This window comes from Abrus precatorius, unplaced genomic scaffold (assembly GCF_003935025.1).
Source record: "Abrus precatorius isolate BTA unplaced genomic scaffold, Abrus_2018 Scaffold3, whole genome shotgun sequence".
NCBI classification, from domain to species: Eukaryota; Viridiplantae; Streptophyta; class Magnoliopsida; order Fabales; family Fabaceae; genus Abrus; species Abrus precatorius.
Window position 1 is genome coordinate 11,166,307 of NW_020874373.1, and position 19,193 is coordinate 11,185,499.

A 19,193-nucleotide genomic window follows, 5' to 3' on the forward strand; every position below is an offset into this window, starting at 1 on the left:
GAATGCAATAGAAAGACTCTTTAAATGAATTAATTTTATTAATCAATAAAAAATGATTATGTTTTTTCAATAAATAAATTTTCATTCTAAAAATTTTAAATAAAATTTTAATAAAAAATTATTTACTTAAAAAATTTGAATGTTAAAATTCGTTCTAAATTTTAGTTGAAGATAAGTCTGTTTTAGTTTAGAGTGTAAAATATGACTAACCATTTCAATATACTCAATCTCATATATATATATATATATATATATATATATATATATATATATATATATATATGACCATTCATAATATTTTTATTAAACAAAAAAAAATTAATATGAATTTATTTATTTATTTTTTAATTATTTTATATTATAAAAAATTAAATATTTAATTATAATTTAATAACATTTAATGACAAAAATGATTTTGAAAAGATAAATATAAAAAAAGTAGAGCAGTAAGGTTTTAAAAGTTGAAAGATTAAAACAATAAATTATTTAAAAAATGAAGACAAGAATAAAAAAAAATATTTTTAGTAATTGAAAAGTAGTGTATACTTTAAAGCCACACAAGTAATACTATAAAATTAACTAAAAAAAATATGACACTAAATTTGTGTGAGAATAAATTCTTACAGTTAATTTCAAAGTTAATAAGTGGATGCACTGTATAATACCCTAATAAATTCAAAATCATTAATTTTTTACCAATTTAACCCGATAATACATATCTTTAAGATTTTATTTCTATATATATGCACTAATTTTGACCTGATTTCGAGTACTTCCCAATTAAAAAAATCTGGTCCGTTAGATGGGTTGACTTAGTATGCAAAACGAAGGGGGAAACATTGTCACTTCGTGGACCCAAAAACGTGGCCTACCAATTTGAATTCAAAATGAGAGGTAACGTTACGATTCCGTGGCTGAGGTTCGGAGCCCGAAGGGAACCCATTCACTGTTATCCGAACCAAAGCTAAAGACCGTACCAACACTGTCTCATTGTAACTCCAGAGAACCACTGCTCCTCTCCTCTCTCAGTTTCTTCGACTCCTTTGCAGAAGACCCACATAACAAAAGACACTTTTTTTGTTCTCTTCTCTTTTTCTTCAACTTGGGTATGTGAAGAAAACCCACATAAAAATTTTTTGCTTTTTTCTTGGGTATGTACTTCGTTTTCTTGATCAAAGATCCTTCTTGGGTTTTTTCTTGTCTTGTTTTGTGTGATCATTTTCCTTTTCACTCTCATTTCTGACAACTCTGCAGGAACCAAGTCTTGGGTTTGTTTCGTTAATCATGGATCATTGTTCAAGAGGTGGGGTTCATGAATTCAACTTGGCTTCGAGAAAAGCAGAAGAAGCGGGTCAGTTTCTGTTGTTTTTTGTGTTCATAAGATGCATGCTTGTTAATTGTTATGCATAATGATGATAAATAAGTATTTTTAAAAAATAAAAAATCTACAATTAGATGTTCCTTTACTAATAGTATTGATGTTTTGTCTGAGAGAATGTTACATAAATTGTGTAGCTTGGAGACGCTATGAGGCAACTCAGTGGCTGGAAAGCCAAGTGGGTCCTCTTGGTATATCTAATCACCCTTCAGAGAGAGAACTTATTTCTTGCTTGAGAAATGGTCTCATTCTTTGCAATGCCATTAACAAGATTCATCCAGGAGCAGTGCCTAAGGTATATCTGATTCATCGTTCATGTCTACTTGACCATCAAAGAGAAGTTCATGGTTCAAATTTTGCATTTTTATTCTCCTACTCGACCATAAATGCTTATACCTTTTTTTGATGATAACATTTAAAGGTTGTGGATAGTCAAATAGCTTCACAGTCACTTACTTGGGATTCCCAGCCTTTGCCTGCCTATCAGTATTTTGAAAATGTCCGCAACTTTCTTGTTGCAGTGGAAGAATTAAAGCTTCCAGCTTTCGAAGCCTCTGATCTTGAAAGGGTATGTTATTTATAGTTTCCACATCTTCCAAATGCTTTGCCCAACGTTGCTTGTTTCGATGTATGTGCACTTGATGTAATCTAAGAAAGTGGTGTTTCCATCAGTAAATTTGCATAGTGCTCGAGCCTGTGATTATAGATGAGCATGTGCGAATAAGTATGTTGGTTGTTTATTTTCAGGATACACTAGAGATTGGATCAGCAGCAAAAGTGGTTGACTGCATTCTAGCGCTCAAGTCATTTCAAGAGTTGAAGCAGATGAACAATCAGAATGGATCCAATTACAAACACATAAAATCTCCTTTACTTATGCTGTCGGCCAGTAGAATGCATTCAAGAGCTGCAGCTGCATTACCCTCTGATGCCTGTAGGCGCTTGGATTTGTCTGCCACACTGGAAAAAATGCCTCCCGTAGAGAGTGATTTTCCGAAACGAGAAGGTTTAATCCCTCAATCTTGCTAATATATTTGTATGATATGGTTTCCGAAACAGGATAATGTGAGTACCGGAGTTTGAAATGATGAGAATCTTAATATGGTCTTTTCTCAAAATTGTAAATTTTCACTCTAACTGTTATAAATTATTCATATTGTAACAGTACATAACAACTGTTGGAAAAAGAAACTGATTATGTGAAAGAGTGAATTGTTTTTGCTTGTGTGCATCTTTTGCGATAATTTACTTTAAATCTTGAGTAAGAGCACTGTAAAACTCCAGCATATCATCATTCATATATTACTATTGGCAAAGAAAGAAAATGTCATTCTACTTGATGACTAAAGAACATATATTTTGGTTTGATTGCATGTGATCAATCAATTGTTGTTAGTAATTCATTTAGACCTTGATAAACTGTCCCAATATTCTCATATGCGCTTAAATAATTGTATTTTTTCTTGCTTCTACCTTTTTTGGATACAGCAGAAATTGTGGAATCACTTGTCAAGCTACTGGTTGACCGTATGTTTGATGCCAAAGAAAATATTGATGGAAACATTATTGCTTCTCTTCGAAATGAACACCTGGTAGCGGTAAGTTTGTAATCATACAATAAGTTTAGTTCTAAATGAGTTCCTAATGACCCTCATCAAGAAATAAAAAATGAAAAGTATTAAAAGTATGACATTTAATACATTAAAATTTTCAAGGGTTTTACTTTTTCAATTAATATTTTCTATTTTTGAATCCTTAGCAAGTGAACTGGTTAGTATTTTCCTTAAAACTAACATGTTTAAATATATTGTTTGACAATTGAGTTATATCTCCCACCTAACTATTTTGTCTTTACAGCAGGATCCAATAAAGGTATTTAATCAGATAATGGCATGTTGTAATGCGGAGCAGACTCCTACAAGGTTCCACGAGGTTAGTTTGAGATGATCAAATATATGCTAATTTTTAACAAGTTATATTGTCATAAATAATCGCAAAAAGTCATTCTTGGTTTTTATTTTTTTGATGAACAATACTATTGACAATTGAAGTGATAAACTCTTGAACTTGATGTATGTTGAGTCATCTTAAACCCAAGAGCTAATATTTTGGTCCGATAAAATTGATACTACACAAGGTTATTAGCTTATTTCATTATTCATATTTGTCTTGATAGCTTGCTTATTCTGTTATGATGAAACTTTTAAAGATTTTGAAAAGGATGATTTCATGTATTATGTGTCTATATTTTCTTTCTTTGCCTAAGCTTTTGCTATGATATTTAACATAAGACTTATTGACCTAACACAGTTGCTGTTGATGCCAAAGGATTTTGTGAAAGAAAAGAGTAGCTTACCACCTCATCCCACTTTCACATCTACACAATTCGATGCTTTATCTGCACCTGAAAGTTCCAAGGTACCTTTTTTTTCTCTGTAATATTACTTTTTAGGATGGTTAAAATATAGAGAATTGCGAATAACTTTTTTGTTTACAAAAAAGAATTAAACTGATCTTCGTAATTTGACTTGTGCTTTCCTTAATACTTCCTCACCCTAAAAATTTATTATATTTTTGTATCTCCAATGTAATAAATGTCTTATTTTCCAATAAAAATTTACTACTTTTGGATGTTTAAACTTAGTCTTAAGGGCTAAAGGTTTACAAAACAGTTATTATTACTGTTATGGTTTTGATATAATTTATCTCAGATTTGGGTTTTAATTTTCTCAATGTGCATCTATTCAGTGTTTGCGAGCTTGTCCTGCAAAATGCAAGTGCAATCAAGAGCATCTTTTAGACATGCAGGAAAAAGAGCTTATGGTAGGCATTTGTGCAACTTTGTATGCTTTACTGCTTTTAACCAATGCATTACACATGGTTTAATTAGAAATTAGAAGTTAGAACTTATGTTCAACTTGAGATGCTACAGAGGTCTACTGCATTTATTGAGATATTTTTGTAAAATTGTATTTTATTTTTTTAGGATCTCAAGGCTTTGAAGTTGAAAGTTAAGAAAGAGTTTGAAGAGATGCAGTCAGAGTTTCAGAGGTTTTTTAATGATATTGGTATGAATGACTCTTAATACTGCAAGTTTCTTGATTTTTAGTATATCATTGTTTAAGTTAATGAGACACGCATTCAATTCATCCACTATATATCCCAACGATTTTAAATTTCATGTTTCTTTTATTGATCTTTTGATGTGGGTGGATGTCTCTTTAGAAGATAAAAATTAATAACATAATGATAAAGAAATGTACTGTTGTTTTGAAGGGATGAATTTCTTTTGCTGAACTGTTAATATAAAATGACATTTGCCTCTAAAAACACGGTTGAATGTTGATAATCTGGTGTTGTGTTGCTTCATGACTTCAGGAAGTCAAATACAGGAGATGTCAACTAAATCTCTCGGATATCACAGAGTGGTAGAAGAGAATAGGAAACTGTACAACATGGTCCAAGATTTGAAAGGTTGATGTACTTCTAGTTTTGATTACATTTATATTTAAATGTTCACTTGCTTTCTGTTTATTCTTGACCATAAGTTAATTTTGTCAACCTTTTCAAATTCAAAACTCAGGTAATATTCGAGTTTACTGCAGAATCAGGCCCTCATTCAAGGCTGAATCCAAGAATGTTGTTGATTTCATTGGGGAAGATGGTTCTCTATTCATTTTAGATCCAACGAAAACACTAAAAGATGGAAGGAAACTTTTCCAGTTTAATCGGGTTTTTGGTCTAACAGCTGGTCAAGGTAGAGTTCCCTGAGCTAATAGTTCAGACTTTGTGCACCAATTTGACTGACTTCTTCTCTTTCTTTCCATCTCTTTGTTGAAATTTTCTATTTTGGACTCAGATGAGGTTTATAGGGATACTCAACCATTAATTAGATCTGTGATGGATGGGTACAATGTTTGTATTTTCGCTTACGGTCAAACTGGATCAGGGAAGACTCACACTATGGTAAGATACTTGATATCATTCTGCTTCAGTTGCACAATGATTGTTTTATTTAAATTGATTCTGAAAGAAGAATAGTTAAGATGAAAATCGCAATTCTGATAGGAAAGATACTACTATTCATTGTTATCTTGGCTACTGGCCAATGCAAGAACCAACAATGACTGTTTATTATATTTGCAAACAGAAAGCCAGGATGTTTTCATTTAATATTTCTTCCTTGCTGCAGAGTGGTCCTTCAGGTGGTAGTGGAACATCTAAGGATATGGGAATCAATTATCTGGCTCTTAATGATCTGTTTCAAATGTCTAATGAAAGGAGGGACATCATAAACTATGAGATTTATGTTCAAATGGTTGAGATTTACAATGAACAAGTTAGAGACCTACTTGCAGAGGACAAAACAGACAACAAATATCCTTTTCATTTTCATTATTCCATTGAGTTGGAAACATTTTCACACTGTTCTAAATAGATAAGGAAGAGAAAGCTTTATTTCTAGCCTTTTGATGCTATTATTTGGAAGTAATCTGCTACTTAACTAACCTCAAATTAGAAATCCGGAGCTGCAATGATGATGGGTTGAGCCTTCCTGATGCTAGATTGCGTTCAGTGAATTCCACAATTGACGTCATCACCCTCATGAAACTTGGTGAGGTTAATCGTGCTGTCAGTTCAACTGCAATCAACAATAGGAGTAGTCGCTCCCACAGGTGAGTTTTCACTTTTCAGGAGTTTTGGTAAATGGTAACTGCATTTTCTTATATAAAAGTAGTTGAGTTTATTTTTGGCACTGATAAGGTTGTTCAACATGTCTCAGTGTACTTACTGTACATGTTCATGGCAAAGATACATCTGGGAGCTCCATTCGGAGTTGCCTGCACTTAGTTGACCTTGCTGGAAGTGAACGAGTAGACAAGTCTGAAGTTACAGGGGAAAGACTAAAGGAAGCACAATTTATTAACAAATCTCTTTCCTGTTTAGGAGATGTGATCACAGCCTTGGCTCAAAAGAATTCTCACATCCCTTACAGGAACAGCAAGCTCACACTTCTTTTGCAGGACTCGTTAGGTGGACATGCTAAAACGTTGATGTTTGCTCATGTAAGTCCAGAAGCAGATTCATTTGGTGAAACAGTGAGTACTTTGAAGTTTGCTCAGCGGGTTTCCACTGTTGAACTGGGGGCAGCCCGTTTGAACAAAGAAGGCAGTGAGGTTATGCAGCTTAAAGAACAGGTAAAAGAATGTCTACTTTAAGTCACAACATTTGGCTACTTGCATTCATGCTGAGTTAACTTTTTCTTGAGCCATAGAATTGGACAATCACTCAGTATCATAGCCATATGTAAGAATTCACCTCTAATCAAGTTAAAGTGATTCGGTTTTCCTCTATTTTATATGAATATTAGGTTGAGAACCTTAAGCTTGCATTGGCAAACAAGGAAGCTCAGAGAGCAATGTTCAATAGAATCAAGGAACCACACACTCCATTAGAGAAACCAACACTGGTGTCTGAGAAAACTCCATTGCCCCCTCGAAGACTTAGCATTGAGAATTGCAGCGCTGTAAAGACTGACAAATCTGTGAATCCTGAGGATAAAAGTGGAGTCAAATCACCTTTGTTACCTCGTTCAAGAAGATTAAGCTTGGAAGGTTCAAAAAATATCAAGAAAGACAGTCTACAAACAAAAGCATCAGCTGATATAAACAAAGCTTTACAGTATGAGTCAGCATATCTGCAGAAACATCGTTCACTGCAAGATCCAGAAGCCGTGTCAAAGCTAAATAGCCATTTCAGCAATGGCAACTCCAGGTCAGAGTTGCATGCCAAAACTCCTCGAAGTCCTATAAGCATTTCCAATCAGAAGAGATTGATAAAAGATGGTGGAATGCAAATTCACCCTCTTAAACTACCTCAGACACCTGAACCACCAATGCTGGATAGAAATGATGCACATTTTGCTGATTCCCAGACAACTAAGGCAATCAGTGGAACAAATGGAAAGGGATCTCAGATAAGAAGATCATTGAGAACAATTAGCAAACTTATCAATGGTCCTGATAAGAGGTGTGTTTTTTAACCATAGTGTTTTATGCTTGACTTTGATGGTGACACAATGTGTCTTACTCGTTAGTCCACTACGAAAACTTTGCAGGAGCCAACCAATTTTGGTTGAAGTGAAGTCACCCATCAAGGGATCTGGCCATAAAAATCATGTAAAATCCCCACTAACAGCTGTTGAGAAGACTAAAAGAAGGCAATCTCTAACGGGAATTCAAGCACCAGGGCCAAACAACTCTCGTAGATCTTCTCTTGGAGGGAAGCCAATAGTATCATGTAAGTTAAACCTGTAGAACTTCCATTCCCATTTCTCAAATGATATATGAAAGATAGGTATATCCATCATGCTGTTATAATGCAATATATACCAAGTCCATAGTTTTGTGTTGTTATTCAACATACTAAGTCCATAGTTTTGTGTCACATATCTGTAGATGACAAGGACAAAAATGCTAGAACTCCTCCAATTCATTCAGAGACTGCAAAAAGGTGGCTATAGATCAGTGCCAGTGGTGCTTTGACTCGAAGCACGCCCATGACTTGACTTCAGTTTAGTACAAAGCTCCATTTTAGTGGGAGTTTTTTGTTTTATCAAGGAACATTGCATTATATAAAAATGGCCACAAAAGCACATGTAGATACTAGATATTTATTATATTTCAATGAGGCTATATCTCTTTTTTTCCAAAGGGGTATTCTTGTAATTATGAAATCAAGATCATAGAACAAAAGTTAAAATTTTCAAGTTCTTGCATGTAGCTTCAAGTTCATCCTTTTATCCTCTTGCAACTTCCAAGATTTTTTAACGACCAGAGACTCAAACAATGCTTATCAATTGTAAGGGATGGCTAAATTCACAAATTCATAGATTTGTATAGAATTTGAACCACATTGCATGGTGGGCAAGTTTTGTACAAAATTCGGAGCCCAGTTCCAGTTGCCCACATGCTTGGGTTTTGGCCTAATGGTTTTTCCCTGAACTAAGAACCAAATCACATGATTGTTGCAGTTGAGTCATTTTCCCTCTGGAATTTGTCAAAGTCTATAGTAAAATAAAGACCGGAAGATTATCAATTATTTTCAAAATTGATTTTATTTATCATACATCATTAGTCATCACAATAATTCAATAATTTGCATTGATAAATACCACATATAGTAAAACATAAGGGAAATGTCCTGAGCTATAAATATTTGTTAGTAAATTAATTTTCTTCTTTCATAAATATTGAGAAAAAAAATACAAAATTCATTTGTATTGTACCTAATCATTCAATTTAAAAGATAAGATATCGAAATGAACATTCAAACACAAGATAATGAGTAGATAAACGTGCGATTTTGGTAAACGTATAATGCTTACAGTTTGTTGAGAAGCACCTAATAATCAACGATACTTAAGAAAGTAGTGAATCTCAAAAATTGTTTATTTTAAGCAAATGTTAAATAGTGCTTAAGAATTGAAAAAGAAAATGTTATAAAGAATGCTAACATATTTTAAGCAAAAGTTGTCAAGAATGTTCAATATTTGTTTGTGTCACGCAAAAGCTAACTAGCACCTAAGAATTACCATGATTTTTAATAAATAATATTTTTTTTATTTTTCAATTAAAAAACCTAAAACAACATGAGTCCCTTCATAAGACCCGTTGTTTTAATATCAACTATAAATAACATACCGTAAAAAAAAACCCTTAAGAATAGACTTTAAAATCGCAGGAAAGGTGCATTTTAATTCCTTAGATTTAAAAATTTCCTGTTAGTTATTGATTTTATATAAAATTATTTATTTCGTTTTTTACTGTCAATTTACATTAAAAATAAAATAAATATAAATTTATAAAACTAGAAATTAATAAAAAAATTAAAATTTAAGGAACAAATACTCAACATACACGATCTCGATAGTACTGGATTTTTATGGTAATGTAGTTTGGCAACACTACATGTATCATACCATCCCTTCATAGTTGATGACCGTTAGTGGTCCCCATTAAATCTGCCTAACATGTCACATGTTCACAATGGACTCGCCATACTGAGTTCCAATAATGTCTGCACTGAACACTGAAGTATCATCACATGCACAACACAAGTACACGACCCTCGAGGATAACGTTGCCACAAGACAGAAATGTTATATATGTTGTTGCATCTAGGTTAAATTATTATTAGGTGTTTTTAAAATATGTTGAAAACATAATTTTAATGTAAAAAATTACATTATGCAGTTGTTAAATACATGAGCAAAGCACTATAATAAATCTTCAACTTCGTATAATTAGACAGAAATTGTTGTATATTCTCCACGTAAATGAACATGTTAATTAGATAATTTGGGAGAATTTTAAAATTTTTGCCAGTTCATCTCTAATGTAAATGATGAACCAAAGCAGCCTTTTCATTTTGTTTTTGGGTCGACCCACTTTAGCAAACATGGCAGGGTAAGTTTTTAGGTGCATATCAAATTGGAGGCAGCTTTGCACTGCTGTGATGTGCTTTTTCTGGATTTCCCTATGCCCTTTTATTTATTTTAATTTAGAAAATGGAAATAACTTAATATGCATATATAAATCACTCTAAATCTTCAACATTATTTGGCCAGAGCCTAGTAGCATATCTGAATCTGAAAGAAACTTGCTGGTCACGGCGTTAATAGCATATTTAAGTCCAAAAGGAACATGCATAGGCTTACCCAAATACACCTCCAAGAATAAATTTTAAATAAGTACCTTGACTTTGTTCAAAAACATTGTTAAGTAGATATAGCTCACATTAATTGATTGAATTCAAAACGAAAAGGAAAGATTTGCTCTTTTCAATCAACACCACACTAGTAGTTTAGCAAACTTCAACTTTAACCTCTCAAAATTTTCGAAACCGCCAACATTGGAGGATTGAATCAAAAGTGAACAATGTAACACAAACTGTTTTTCACAACAAAAATGAGGGAATAAGTAAATTACAAGTTGCTGCTTTTACTTACACATCCTAGTATATATTTCTAAATGTTTGCTGTACACAACATATCGCACTAAGAACTTTCCACATTATCTTGATATATGCATAAGTATGATTAAGACTTGAAATATACTTTATTCACAATAAAGAATGAAACCATTGAAATTCACATTGGTTGGTGTTGAAGATTCAGCTTTGATTTGGAGACTGTGTACTCATAAGCTCGATGCAACCTTTTTCTGAATCTTCTAAGGTCTAGATTGACATTTTGGCTGTCAAGATAGATCTTCTTTGTGTATTCCCACCCTTTCTTGTTAATGCTTGCAGGGTCTCTTAGAATAGGATCATTTTTATCATATTTCCCATATAAAGTGCTCTCTCTAGGATGAATGTCATAGCCAATGTACTTCAAGCCAAGCTTCCTCGCAGGTTCTCCATAATAAGTTTGTGCTGCCCATGTAGTACCGAGAGGAACCACTTGAATAAACACAGAACCAGGTCTCAAGAAAAGAAAATGTGTCATAGCTGCTCCATGAACCCCTATCATGACATCACTTGCATTAAGTGCCTTGTAAATTTTTGCCAATTCTGTGGTTCTGTCAGGTTTTAACACTTGCACCAAAAACCCAATGTCTTTTGCCATCTTCACCAGCAAATTCTCATTAGTAATAGCTCTTGACCCACTTCTAGAGAGAATAACCAACATTGGTTTCTTCCATGGATTCTCTTGCACATGTTGCTTAATAATATAACCTTCTTGTGAGGTTTCTGATGATGGAGATGAAGAGGCTTGTTCTCTCAGTTTCTCTTGTGCTTTCCTTTCCTCATCTTGAATCAGACCCTTAATCCTAGGCCTATAAGCTTGATCCAAGAGGTTTCTAAAATCAACAATACCCTTGTTACCCTTCATCAATGAAGAATCCACAGTGAGTTCATCATGGATTCTAAGACCAACAATGGCTTCTGGGAAGCAATGTGTTCTGTTGTCTTCTTTAAAATCAATTGCTGGAAAATCTGATAGATGAGAGAGGATGTCTGCATACTTCATCATCCACCACTTATGATATTCAAGAATTACAAATACAACCCTCTTGTTGAAATGCTGGGAAGTGATGTATAAGGGTATGATTCCATCATTGAATTCATGATAAACATTCCCAGTGTAGCCCCCATTAGAGAAGAACACTGCAGGAACATCATGTTGGACATCACAACCACCAACATCACCCAAATTCACTTTCTTTGAGATGAGATTTAATTCATCAATAGTGTCCATAACACTTGTCTCCCATTTTCGAGTATAAGGTTTGATCTTTTCATGTTTGGAAACATTATTAATGCTCCCTGAATTGTAAAGAAAGACTGAAGAGGAAGCTGAATGAGTTCTTATATCACCTTTCATCACACAAACATCAGAACGGTAACCACTTCTATCACAACATATAGTTCCTGCATTACCAACAAAGCAAAAAAGATTATTTGGAGAAAATAAGGAACCAAAAAAAAAAAACTTAATTTCTGAAAAAAAAAAAAAATCAACACACGAGAATTATTTTGGTAAAAGATAATTTTTTGTTAGCTATAAACTGAAGCAGTGAAAATCCATTGAATCTACCCCTTTTGAATCATTATGTTGATTAATCATGTAAAATAACACCACACATGCAGACCAAAGACAAGAACAACTAGCTAGAAGGTAAAAAAAGGAATAGGAATATAAATATTAGTTACCAGTAGAAACTGAAGAGCATGTAGAAGCATTTGCATCAACCCCATCTTGGTTCCCATCATTTTCAGTTCCGGGAGAGTCTGAAATGATAGAAATGAACATCAACACAAAGTGGAATATAGAAAAATAGAAGGGTAAGAAAAACAAGGACTTTAGTCGTTAGATGCTTACATAATAGAGATAAAGTGAAAGAAGGGGGAAAGAAAAAGGGTGCGAAAACATAGCAACAAGAGAGGAAGGTGATGAGGAAGAGAAAAGACAACAACTTGGGTCTAGTTCTCTTGTAGTAACTAGAGCTTGAGCAATCCAAGACAAGGTTTTGTGACTCTTCATCTTTGGTGGACTCTGTTGCAGCTTTTCTGGGTTGATGGGAGCGGTGATAGTGGACCATTTTCTCGTCCAAAAGTAACAATATTTGTCACGTTTCACGATGTCAGGTTCAAAGAGAGAGGAAGAAGAAAATGAAAAAAGTGCAAATGGGGGTGTGTTAAGATGTTGTTTGTGAAAGCAAAACTCTGTTTAGTGGCTCAAGAGATAAAGGGTTTTTCTTTGCTTGTTGGGTTGAGAGAGAAGCATGAAAAGGAGGTAGAAAAATGTGATGGTTTTAATTGGTTTATTTGATGGAGGGAGAGAGAGAGAGAACTAAAGGAAGGAATAAAGGAAGAGAAGGGAGGGAACAAAAGAAGGCGTCAAAAGGAGGCTTTCATTTGATTGTATTGAAGTTAAGGTGGCGAGGTATTTGATTTTGTTGGGAAACTTTGATTTGTTTTCTCTGTTTTGATGTGTGCCATCTGCCACAGTCAACAACACCAGCCGCGTGTGAATCAAATTTGACAGAGAATGTTACATTCTGGATTCTGGTTGGCTATAAGCTCTTACGCGCACTGAGTAAAAATTAATATATCTTCTTTTATTTTAGGAATCTTATATTTTCACATCCAATAAATATGTATGAATTTGGTATATATATGTATATAAAAATATGTGATACAAGCATATATTGTTGAACAAGTAATAAAAGGTAAAAAGAGCATTATTTCATGAGAATTTAAAGTCTTAAGTATTATTTCATTATTTTACTTTTATTTGAATGATTGTAAAATATAGAATTAAAAAAAATCTACTAAAATATTAAAAAAATAATAAATATTTAACAATCACAAGCACCTTGAGCTGTAATGATGGATGAGAGAAATGGAATATAAGTTCACATAAGACTTTCTTTGTAACATAGTGTTAGTTCACTGTCATGATATTTATGGTTGAGTTTCTTAATCAACGAGTGATTAATTACTTAGTTTGCTAGTCTACTTGAAATCTTAACAAAATGTCAATTTCTTGATGAAATGATGCGAAATCCACTAACTCAAATAAATCCACAAAACCTATCGCACTATTCTTAAGGCAATAGAATCAACGAATCTATGTTTAGATCAAATTCATACATCAATTTTTTTAAGCAATATACGAACCACAAATTCAATCAAAATGTGACCGATTCAAAAAAACATAAAGACAAGATATATAAAACTATAAATAATAAAAATAAAAAACTATATTATATTCATTCATACAAGTTTAGACCCAAACTACATCAACATCTTCCATCTCATTTTATGTAATACTTATACTAATATATTCATCTTTAAAAAAATGTAACTTTTACTAATTATTATAATAAAATAAAATTATTTTACTAAAATGTCCATTTTAAAAGTGGTGAAACTATTGGAGCAGTTGATAAGATTTATTACTAAAGTAATACTCCCTCCTCCATTTCATTTTTAATGCCGCATAGTATTAATACATATTTTAAATAATAATTAATTTTACTAATTGCATTAATTAAATACTGCTGAACATTGGATGATTTCGATTTCTAATGAATACAATTTTACTATAAATACTTTAAAAGATTATCAAAGAAAAAATGTATTTCTATGTATCTATTCAAATGATTGTTTAAAATAAAATTAAAGTAGTATTAGAATTTTATATTAGTTAATTGGAAAAAATTTATCTCTAATAAATAAATATATTAATAAAAAATAGTAAATTTTTTAATATTTTAAAGTGGCAAATATTCGAGATATATAAAAAAATTTACAAGTAACACTTAGAATTTGATAGTAGTTAATTGGAAAAAAATCATTTCTAATAAAAAAATATATTAATAAGAAATAATTAAATCTTTCTTAATATTTTAAAGTGACAAACACTTTAAAATAAATAAAAAAATATACAAGTAACATATAATACGAGGTGGAAAAAGTATTAACATTATTATAATGGTTAGTTAGTCAAAACTATCTCTAATAAATAAGAGTATTATTAAAATATGATTAATATTTTTATTTTTAAAGTCAAAAATAATTTAAGATTAAGGAATTAAATTTTTTTAAAAAATACTATTAAACTCATCGTAATTTTAATATATTTTTACTTTAGTTGTTAATAGAAATTTTTATTTTTTTCACTCTTTAATCAAGCTACTTGTTAACAAGATTTCCATAAAAAATATTTAAATGATACTTAATATAAAATAGAAAGTGCATAATTATGGTAAATTTCTGTGGGAGAACATTTCGAACTTTCCATAATGGGATCCCCAAATTCCTTTCTTCTTGAAAATGATTTCTCTGCGTGCGCGTCGCATAGATGTGTAGAACCAAAATAGACTCACGCGCCTTCGGGGCGTGAGAAGCAAATCAATATCCGCGTGATTTTTCATTTGTTTTTTCAAATTTAAGATAGGTGAAATTTATAATCAATATTTTCTTTTCTATCTTAATTATTTATCGTCAATCCAATCATTATTATCGATTGCTTTGCTTGCATAGCAAATTCAACCATATTCAAAGGTTTACATATTAAAGAATTGCATTGAATATCCATTAAAAATACAATAAAAAAGATAAATATATTTGGTATAACGAAAATAACACGCACACGTAAACAGCTAACAATGAAATTGAAAGAAGCATTAAATTGTGCTAAGAATAAAAAGAGTAAGAAAGACGATAAAATAATGGCAATAAGAAAGTTAGGGGCGGCACCAGAAAGAACAACGTTAGGCTGATAGCAACTGAGGGATTGTTTCCAAAGCCACCATCTTTGAAGGATAACACTCATTTTGGTCTAAACAATTCATTACAGATTCACTTCAATACGTGTATTTTTAGGATTAATATTAATTTTTATATTTGATATTTATTAAAAATTAATTTAATTAAAAGTAATAATAAGTATTAAAGAAATATATTTTTTATAAGAAGATCACGTGCTTTGTGGGCTCATAAATAGTTGGCGAGAAACTTGGAAAGTGATGTAAATGACGCGCAAATTGAGGTATGGAGGACTGCATTAGCATTTAGCGTTGAAATGCGGTGACTACGAGACAATTGTATCATCCTTTTCTTGCAAACTTTATCTTCTAATTAATTAACTAATAAATGAAAATTAATATTAATTAATAAATTTTAATCTTTTTTATTAACTGTATCTATTTTTTTAATATGTATTTTATTTTAATTTATAGAATAAACGGTGAAGTTAAGTAATTAAGTAAATGAATAAACTTCCATTCATAGATAATTTCCTGTTATTATAAAAGAAAAATGGAAAACAAATTGTGTCTGATGGGAACGATATTTTATTAGAGCGGATAAACTTTATTTTGACAATTACTACGCTTTTAAAAAGAATTATTCGTTTTTTAATTACTTAAGAAATATTATTGGCCCATATCAATGTTATGTTTAAAAGTAAAATTCTGAAAAAATATATATATGGAAGAAATATATTTATTTTGAAAATAATTTGTAAAAATTGTTTTATTTAATAAATTTTTATAAATGTTGAATTTTATTAATTTAATCATTAAACTAAAACTTCATATTAAATACATGAAAATAAAATTTGTAAATTTTATTCAATATAGACATTATTTAATATTTTACTAATAATTTTTTTAACATGTAATATATTATTCAAAATATATAATTATTATTAAGTTTAAATTATTTAAATTGAACATACATAATTACTAAGATAATATTAAATTATTTAATTGCTATATTCTTCGAATTTAAAATTTAAAATTCAACATTAGATTAAAAAAATATCAAGATCGAATAAATTCAAATTGATATTTTGCAGTTTAAATTGGTTTTTTTTTTTTTTTATTAATTTTTTATTTTTAAAAACATAGATTTATTTTCAGTTAAAAATAAATAAAATGTTACTAATTAGAATATAAATATAGTTTTAATTGGATAAATTATTTAAGGAATTAATTTTTTATTTGAAAAAACACTTATTAAATTAAAAATAGATGCATAGTAATTTTAAAAAAATCAATTAAAAGTATAGGATTTCATAATAATTCATAACTTAATTTAAATAATAAACTATAAGTCCTAATAATTTTAAAATAGAGATAAAAATGAAAGATAAAATATAAAAAATGTTACAATAAATTTTCTGTAAAACAATTTTTTAAAGTATTAGTTAGATGATCAATAGCTAAATATTTTACTTTCTTAAGCTGAGAATAGTTTGACCGATTATTCGCCACCGCTCACAGAGGCAAGATCAGGCGATGATGGCGGCGAGCGTTGGCCTGCTTCTCTTTCTTCCATTGTTTTGTCTTTTTGACCATTTTTGAAAGTTGATATACTAATGCCACATTTCTTTTGACCCCATATGCTCATGTTTCAATAAATTAATCCAAAAAATATAAGATATCAAGATCTATTCTTCAAAGTTTATCATTATATTAATTGAACTCTTTACAAATATGTGCAAGATGTCCCCACTATCCTAAACATTTAAAACTAATTTGTGATCACTCAATCAATTGTTGATCCTTAGCAAGGCTAGCCAAAATGTTGGTATAGCCTCTCAAACCAAAAAAATAAACAAGTATAAACTATAATTTTATGATATAAATCTTGTGCCATATTTAAAACTTAATGAAAAACAAATGAATTACTAGTTTTTTTAAAGAAACTAAACAAATATTTTATTTGAAATATGTCTATTTTGATCAAATAAGTTATAGGTCAATCAATCTAAAAGACATGAACTAAAAAAATAAGACCATGGAGTAAAATAAAATAATTCCACACACGATTTATATAAAAACAGTTTCAAAGAACATGCAAAATAATTTTAGGAGAATTTCATTGTATTTGGAGTAAAGGTTAGCATTAGACATATTTCTTTTAAACCTCTTATCATTTGTAAATGATTCACCATAAGCTACTTTTAAGAGAGAGTTTGATTTTAAATTGCACTTTCTATTTCTAAAACAGGTTGAAAATAGTTGTATTAAGAGAGAATTTAAAAAAATTATCAATTAAATCATACATAAGTTTAATAGAAAAAAACAGCATTGTTTGATAGATTCTAGAATGCAACATCTTGGACATGTGAAGTATATGAGGGCTTCATGCTAGCAATCAAATTACATATCTTTTTCAAGTTCAAGCAATCATAAGAAACAAACACAGCCACAAACATATATTTGTCAATATCAAGGATAGGTTAGAGAGAATAATTACAAAGAAAAATAACCTTTGAAACTCAATTATAAACCCGAAACCTCATAAATAGACTATCTCCAATAGATTAGTCCAGCTCTTGAGTTAAAATGGTCAAACTGAAACAAGACCTCTCCAAATAAGAGAAATGTGTAGGAAATTTCTAGTAATAGAGTTTTAACTCACTCTAAATTTATACTTAAATATGAGAACTTAAGCCTATATATTATTAGGAGAATTAATAAGCTCTAATCAAACTTTAACATAAATATCAAGTTTAACTTACAAAGGTATCTAAAACTTAATCTTCGTTTCTGACTTAAGTCTACAAATTATCTACCTTCTAATCATATGTTTTTTAGTTTCAAGAGACTTCCAAATAAAGTGCTAACATATAATATTTATTTCATTGTGAACATTAATATTAATTAACTGAGTTTGCATTATATAATTAAGAATACTTATAAAATAAGACTAAAGGTAACTCTATCAACTAAAGAAAGAGAATTCATTTTTCAAAAAAACAACTTTCTTTTCTAATCTTACCAATAATGAAGGAAAAATTTCCTAGAAAAATTCAGATGCTGAATAAAAATATCATACCAAAAGATTAGACAAGCTTAATCCCCAATGACTCATTACCAAAACTCTTGAAAGCATTATTAGTATTCCTAGAAAAAAACAATAAAGAAGACTTGTCTTTGTATTTGTCCCAAAGCAACACAAAGTTAATGGAATACTTTTTTAACAACATCAACTTTGTATAAACTAGCTTGGGTCACTAAAATAATGTTATCAACTAAGAATAAATGGAAATTTTAGGTCCAAGGGAACAAAAAAAAAAGTATTCAGTTACTAATCGAAACCCGGTCTCTATAAGTGGGTTAACCTTTCTATACACATGATAAAAAGAAGGCCTAAAAGGTTTAGTGAACTTGTTCTGAGTAAATGAAAAAAAAAATACATTTATAAATAATATTAACAAAATCATATTTGAGACTATTTTTAAAGAGTATCAATAATAAATTTTATCTTAAATTATCGTAAGTTTATTAAAATTTAGTTTCATTTTTGTATAACAATATTTTTTTATTAAACGAATTAACTAATTCTTAAAAAATAATAGTACTAATGAAACTTGCTATAGATAAAACTACATTAGTTTTTTTAAATAAAAAATAATTAGTTTTTATTTTTATCAGTCAAAATTTTTGTAACCACTTTATAACTAACATTATACAAACAATAAGTGAAATTATTAACAGTTTTAGAATTTTCTAATTTAAAAATAAGAATAATTCCTATTTCATTACCTATGATACTTCTTTAATAATAATTAAATATTTTCATAAAATTAAACAAAAAGGAGAATAAAAGTTTCCAATGAAATTTAAAAAAAGCGTGCATAAAAAGACTTTGACAGCCTCTAAAGTAGTACGCCTATCTTATTTAAATAAAAAATAATTTTTAATATTTTAATTATAAAAAATAAGCTTATTTTAAATATATTTATAATTAATTTTTAAAATTTTCATTTAATGTAAGCGATGTATGAACC

The 19,193-nt window shown here is 30.2% G+C and overlaps 2 protein-coding genes across 6 annotated transcripts; one reads left to right on the forward strand and one right to left on the reverse strand.

The window, feature by feature from the left end:
- Window positions 1-1,053: 1,053 nt before the first annotated feature.
- On the forward strand, window positions 1,054-8,001 carry LOC113861457 (kinesin-like protein KIN-14L). 5 transcript variants are annotated; one of them, XM_027494275.1, is made up of 20 exons: window positions 1,054-1,106; window positions 1,255-1,351; window positions 1,516-1,673; window positions 1,800-1,946; window positions 2,126-2,384; window positions 2,867-2,976; window positions 3,236-3,310; window positions 3,689-3,741; window positions 3,778-3,796; window positions 4,127-4,201; window positions 4,365-4,446; window positions 4,757-4,852; window positions 4,962-5,135; window positions 5,238-5,344; window positions 5,571-5,755; window positions 5,893-6,054; window positions 6,162-6,576; window positions 6,750-7,408; window positions 7,497-7,678; window positions 7,837-8,001. In XM_027494275.1, the coding sequence occupies exons 2-20, from the start codon at window positions 1,285-1,287 to the stop codon at window positions 7,899-7,901; spliced, it is 3,090 nt and encodes a 1,029-aa protein (XP_027350076.1). In that variant the 5' UTR covers window positions 1,054-1,106; window positions 1,255-1,284; the 3' UTR covers window positions 7,902-8,001. The 5 variants fall into 5 exon arrangements, with proteins under 5 accessions (XP_027350076.1, XP_027350078.1, XP_027350077.1 ...); XM_027494277.1 differs by having other exon boundaries at window positions 3,239-3,310; XM_027494276.1 differs by having other exon boundaries at window positions 2,870-2,976.
- Window positions 8,002-10,148: 2,147 nt separating this feature from the next.
- On the reverse strand, window positions 10,149-12,810 carry LOC113862962 (beta-1,2-xylosyltransferase XYXT1-like). The gene is made up of 3 exons (XM_027496295.1): window positions 12,264-12,810; window positions 12,095-12,172; window positions 10,149-11,812 (listed from the first exon to the last, which is right to left on the reverse strand). Exons 1-3 carry the CDS (start codon window positions 12,481-12,483, stop codon window positions 10,530-10,532), a joined length of 1,581 nt encoding a protein of 526 aa, XP_027352096.1. The 5' UTR covers window positions 12,484-12,810; the 3' UTR covers window positions 10,149-10,529.
- Between the last annotated feature and the right edge of the window lie 6,383 nt (window positions 12,811-19,193).

Coding starts and splice junctions, on each gene's coding strand:
- LOC113861457 (XM_027494275.1), top strand. CDS start 1,285: ATGGATCATTGTTCAAGAGGTGGGGTTCATGAATTCAACTTGGCTTCG. Junction 1,947..2,125: donor AAGCCTCTGATCTTGAAAGG/GTATGTTATTTA, acceptor GTTTATTTTCAG/GATACACTAGAGATTGGATC. Junction 4,447..4,756: donor GAGGTTTTTTAATGATATTG/GTATGAATGACT, acceptor TCATGACTTCAG/GAAGTCAAATACAGGAGATG.
- LOC113862962 (XM_027496295.1), bottom strand. CDS start 12,483: ATGGTCCACTATCACCGCTCCCATCAACCCAGAAAAGCTGCAACAGAG. Junction 12,173..12,263: donor TTTCACTTTATCTCTATTAT/GTAAGCATCTAA, acceptor CTATCATTTCAG/ACTCTCCCGGAACTGAAAAT. Junction 11,813..12,094: donor ATGCTCTTCAGTTTCTACTG/GTAACTAATATT, acceptor TTGGTAATGCAG/GAACTATATGTTGTGATAGA.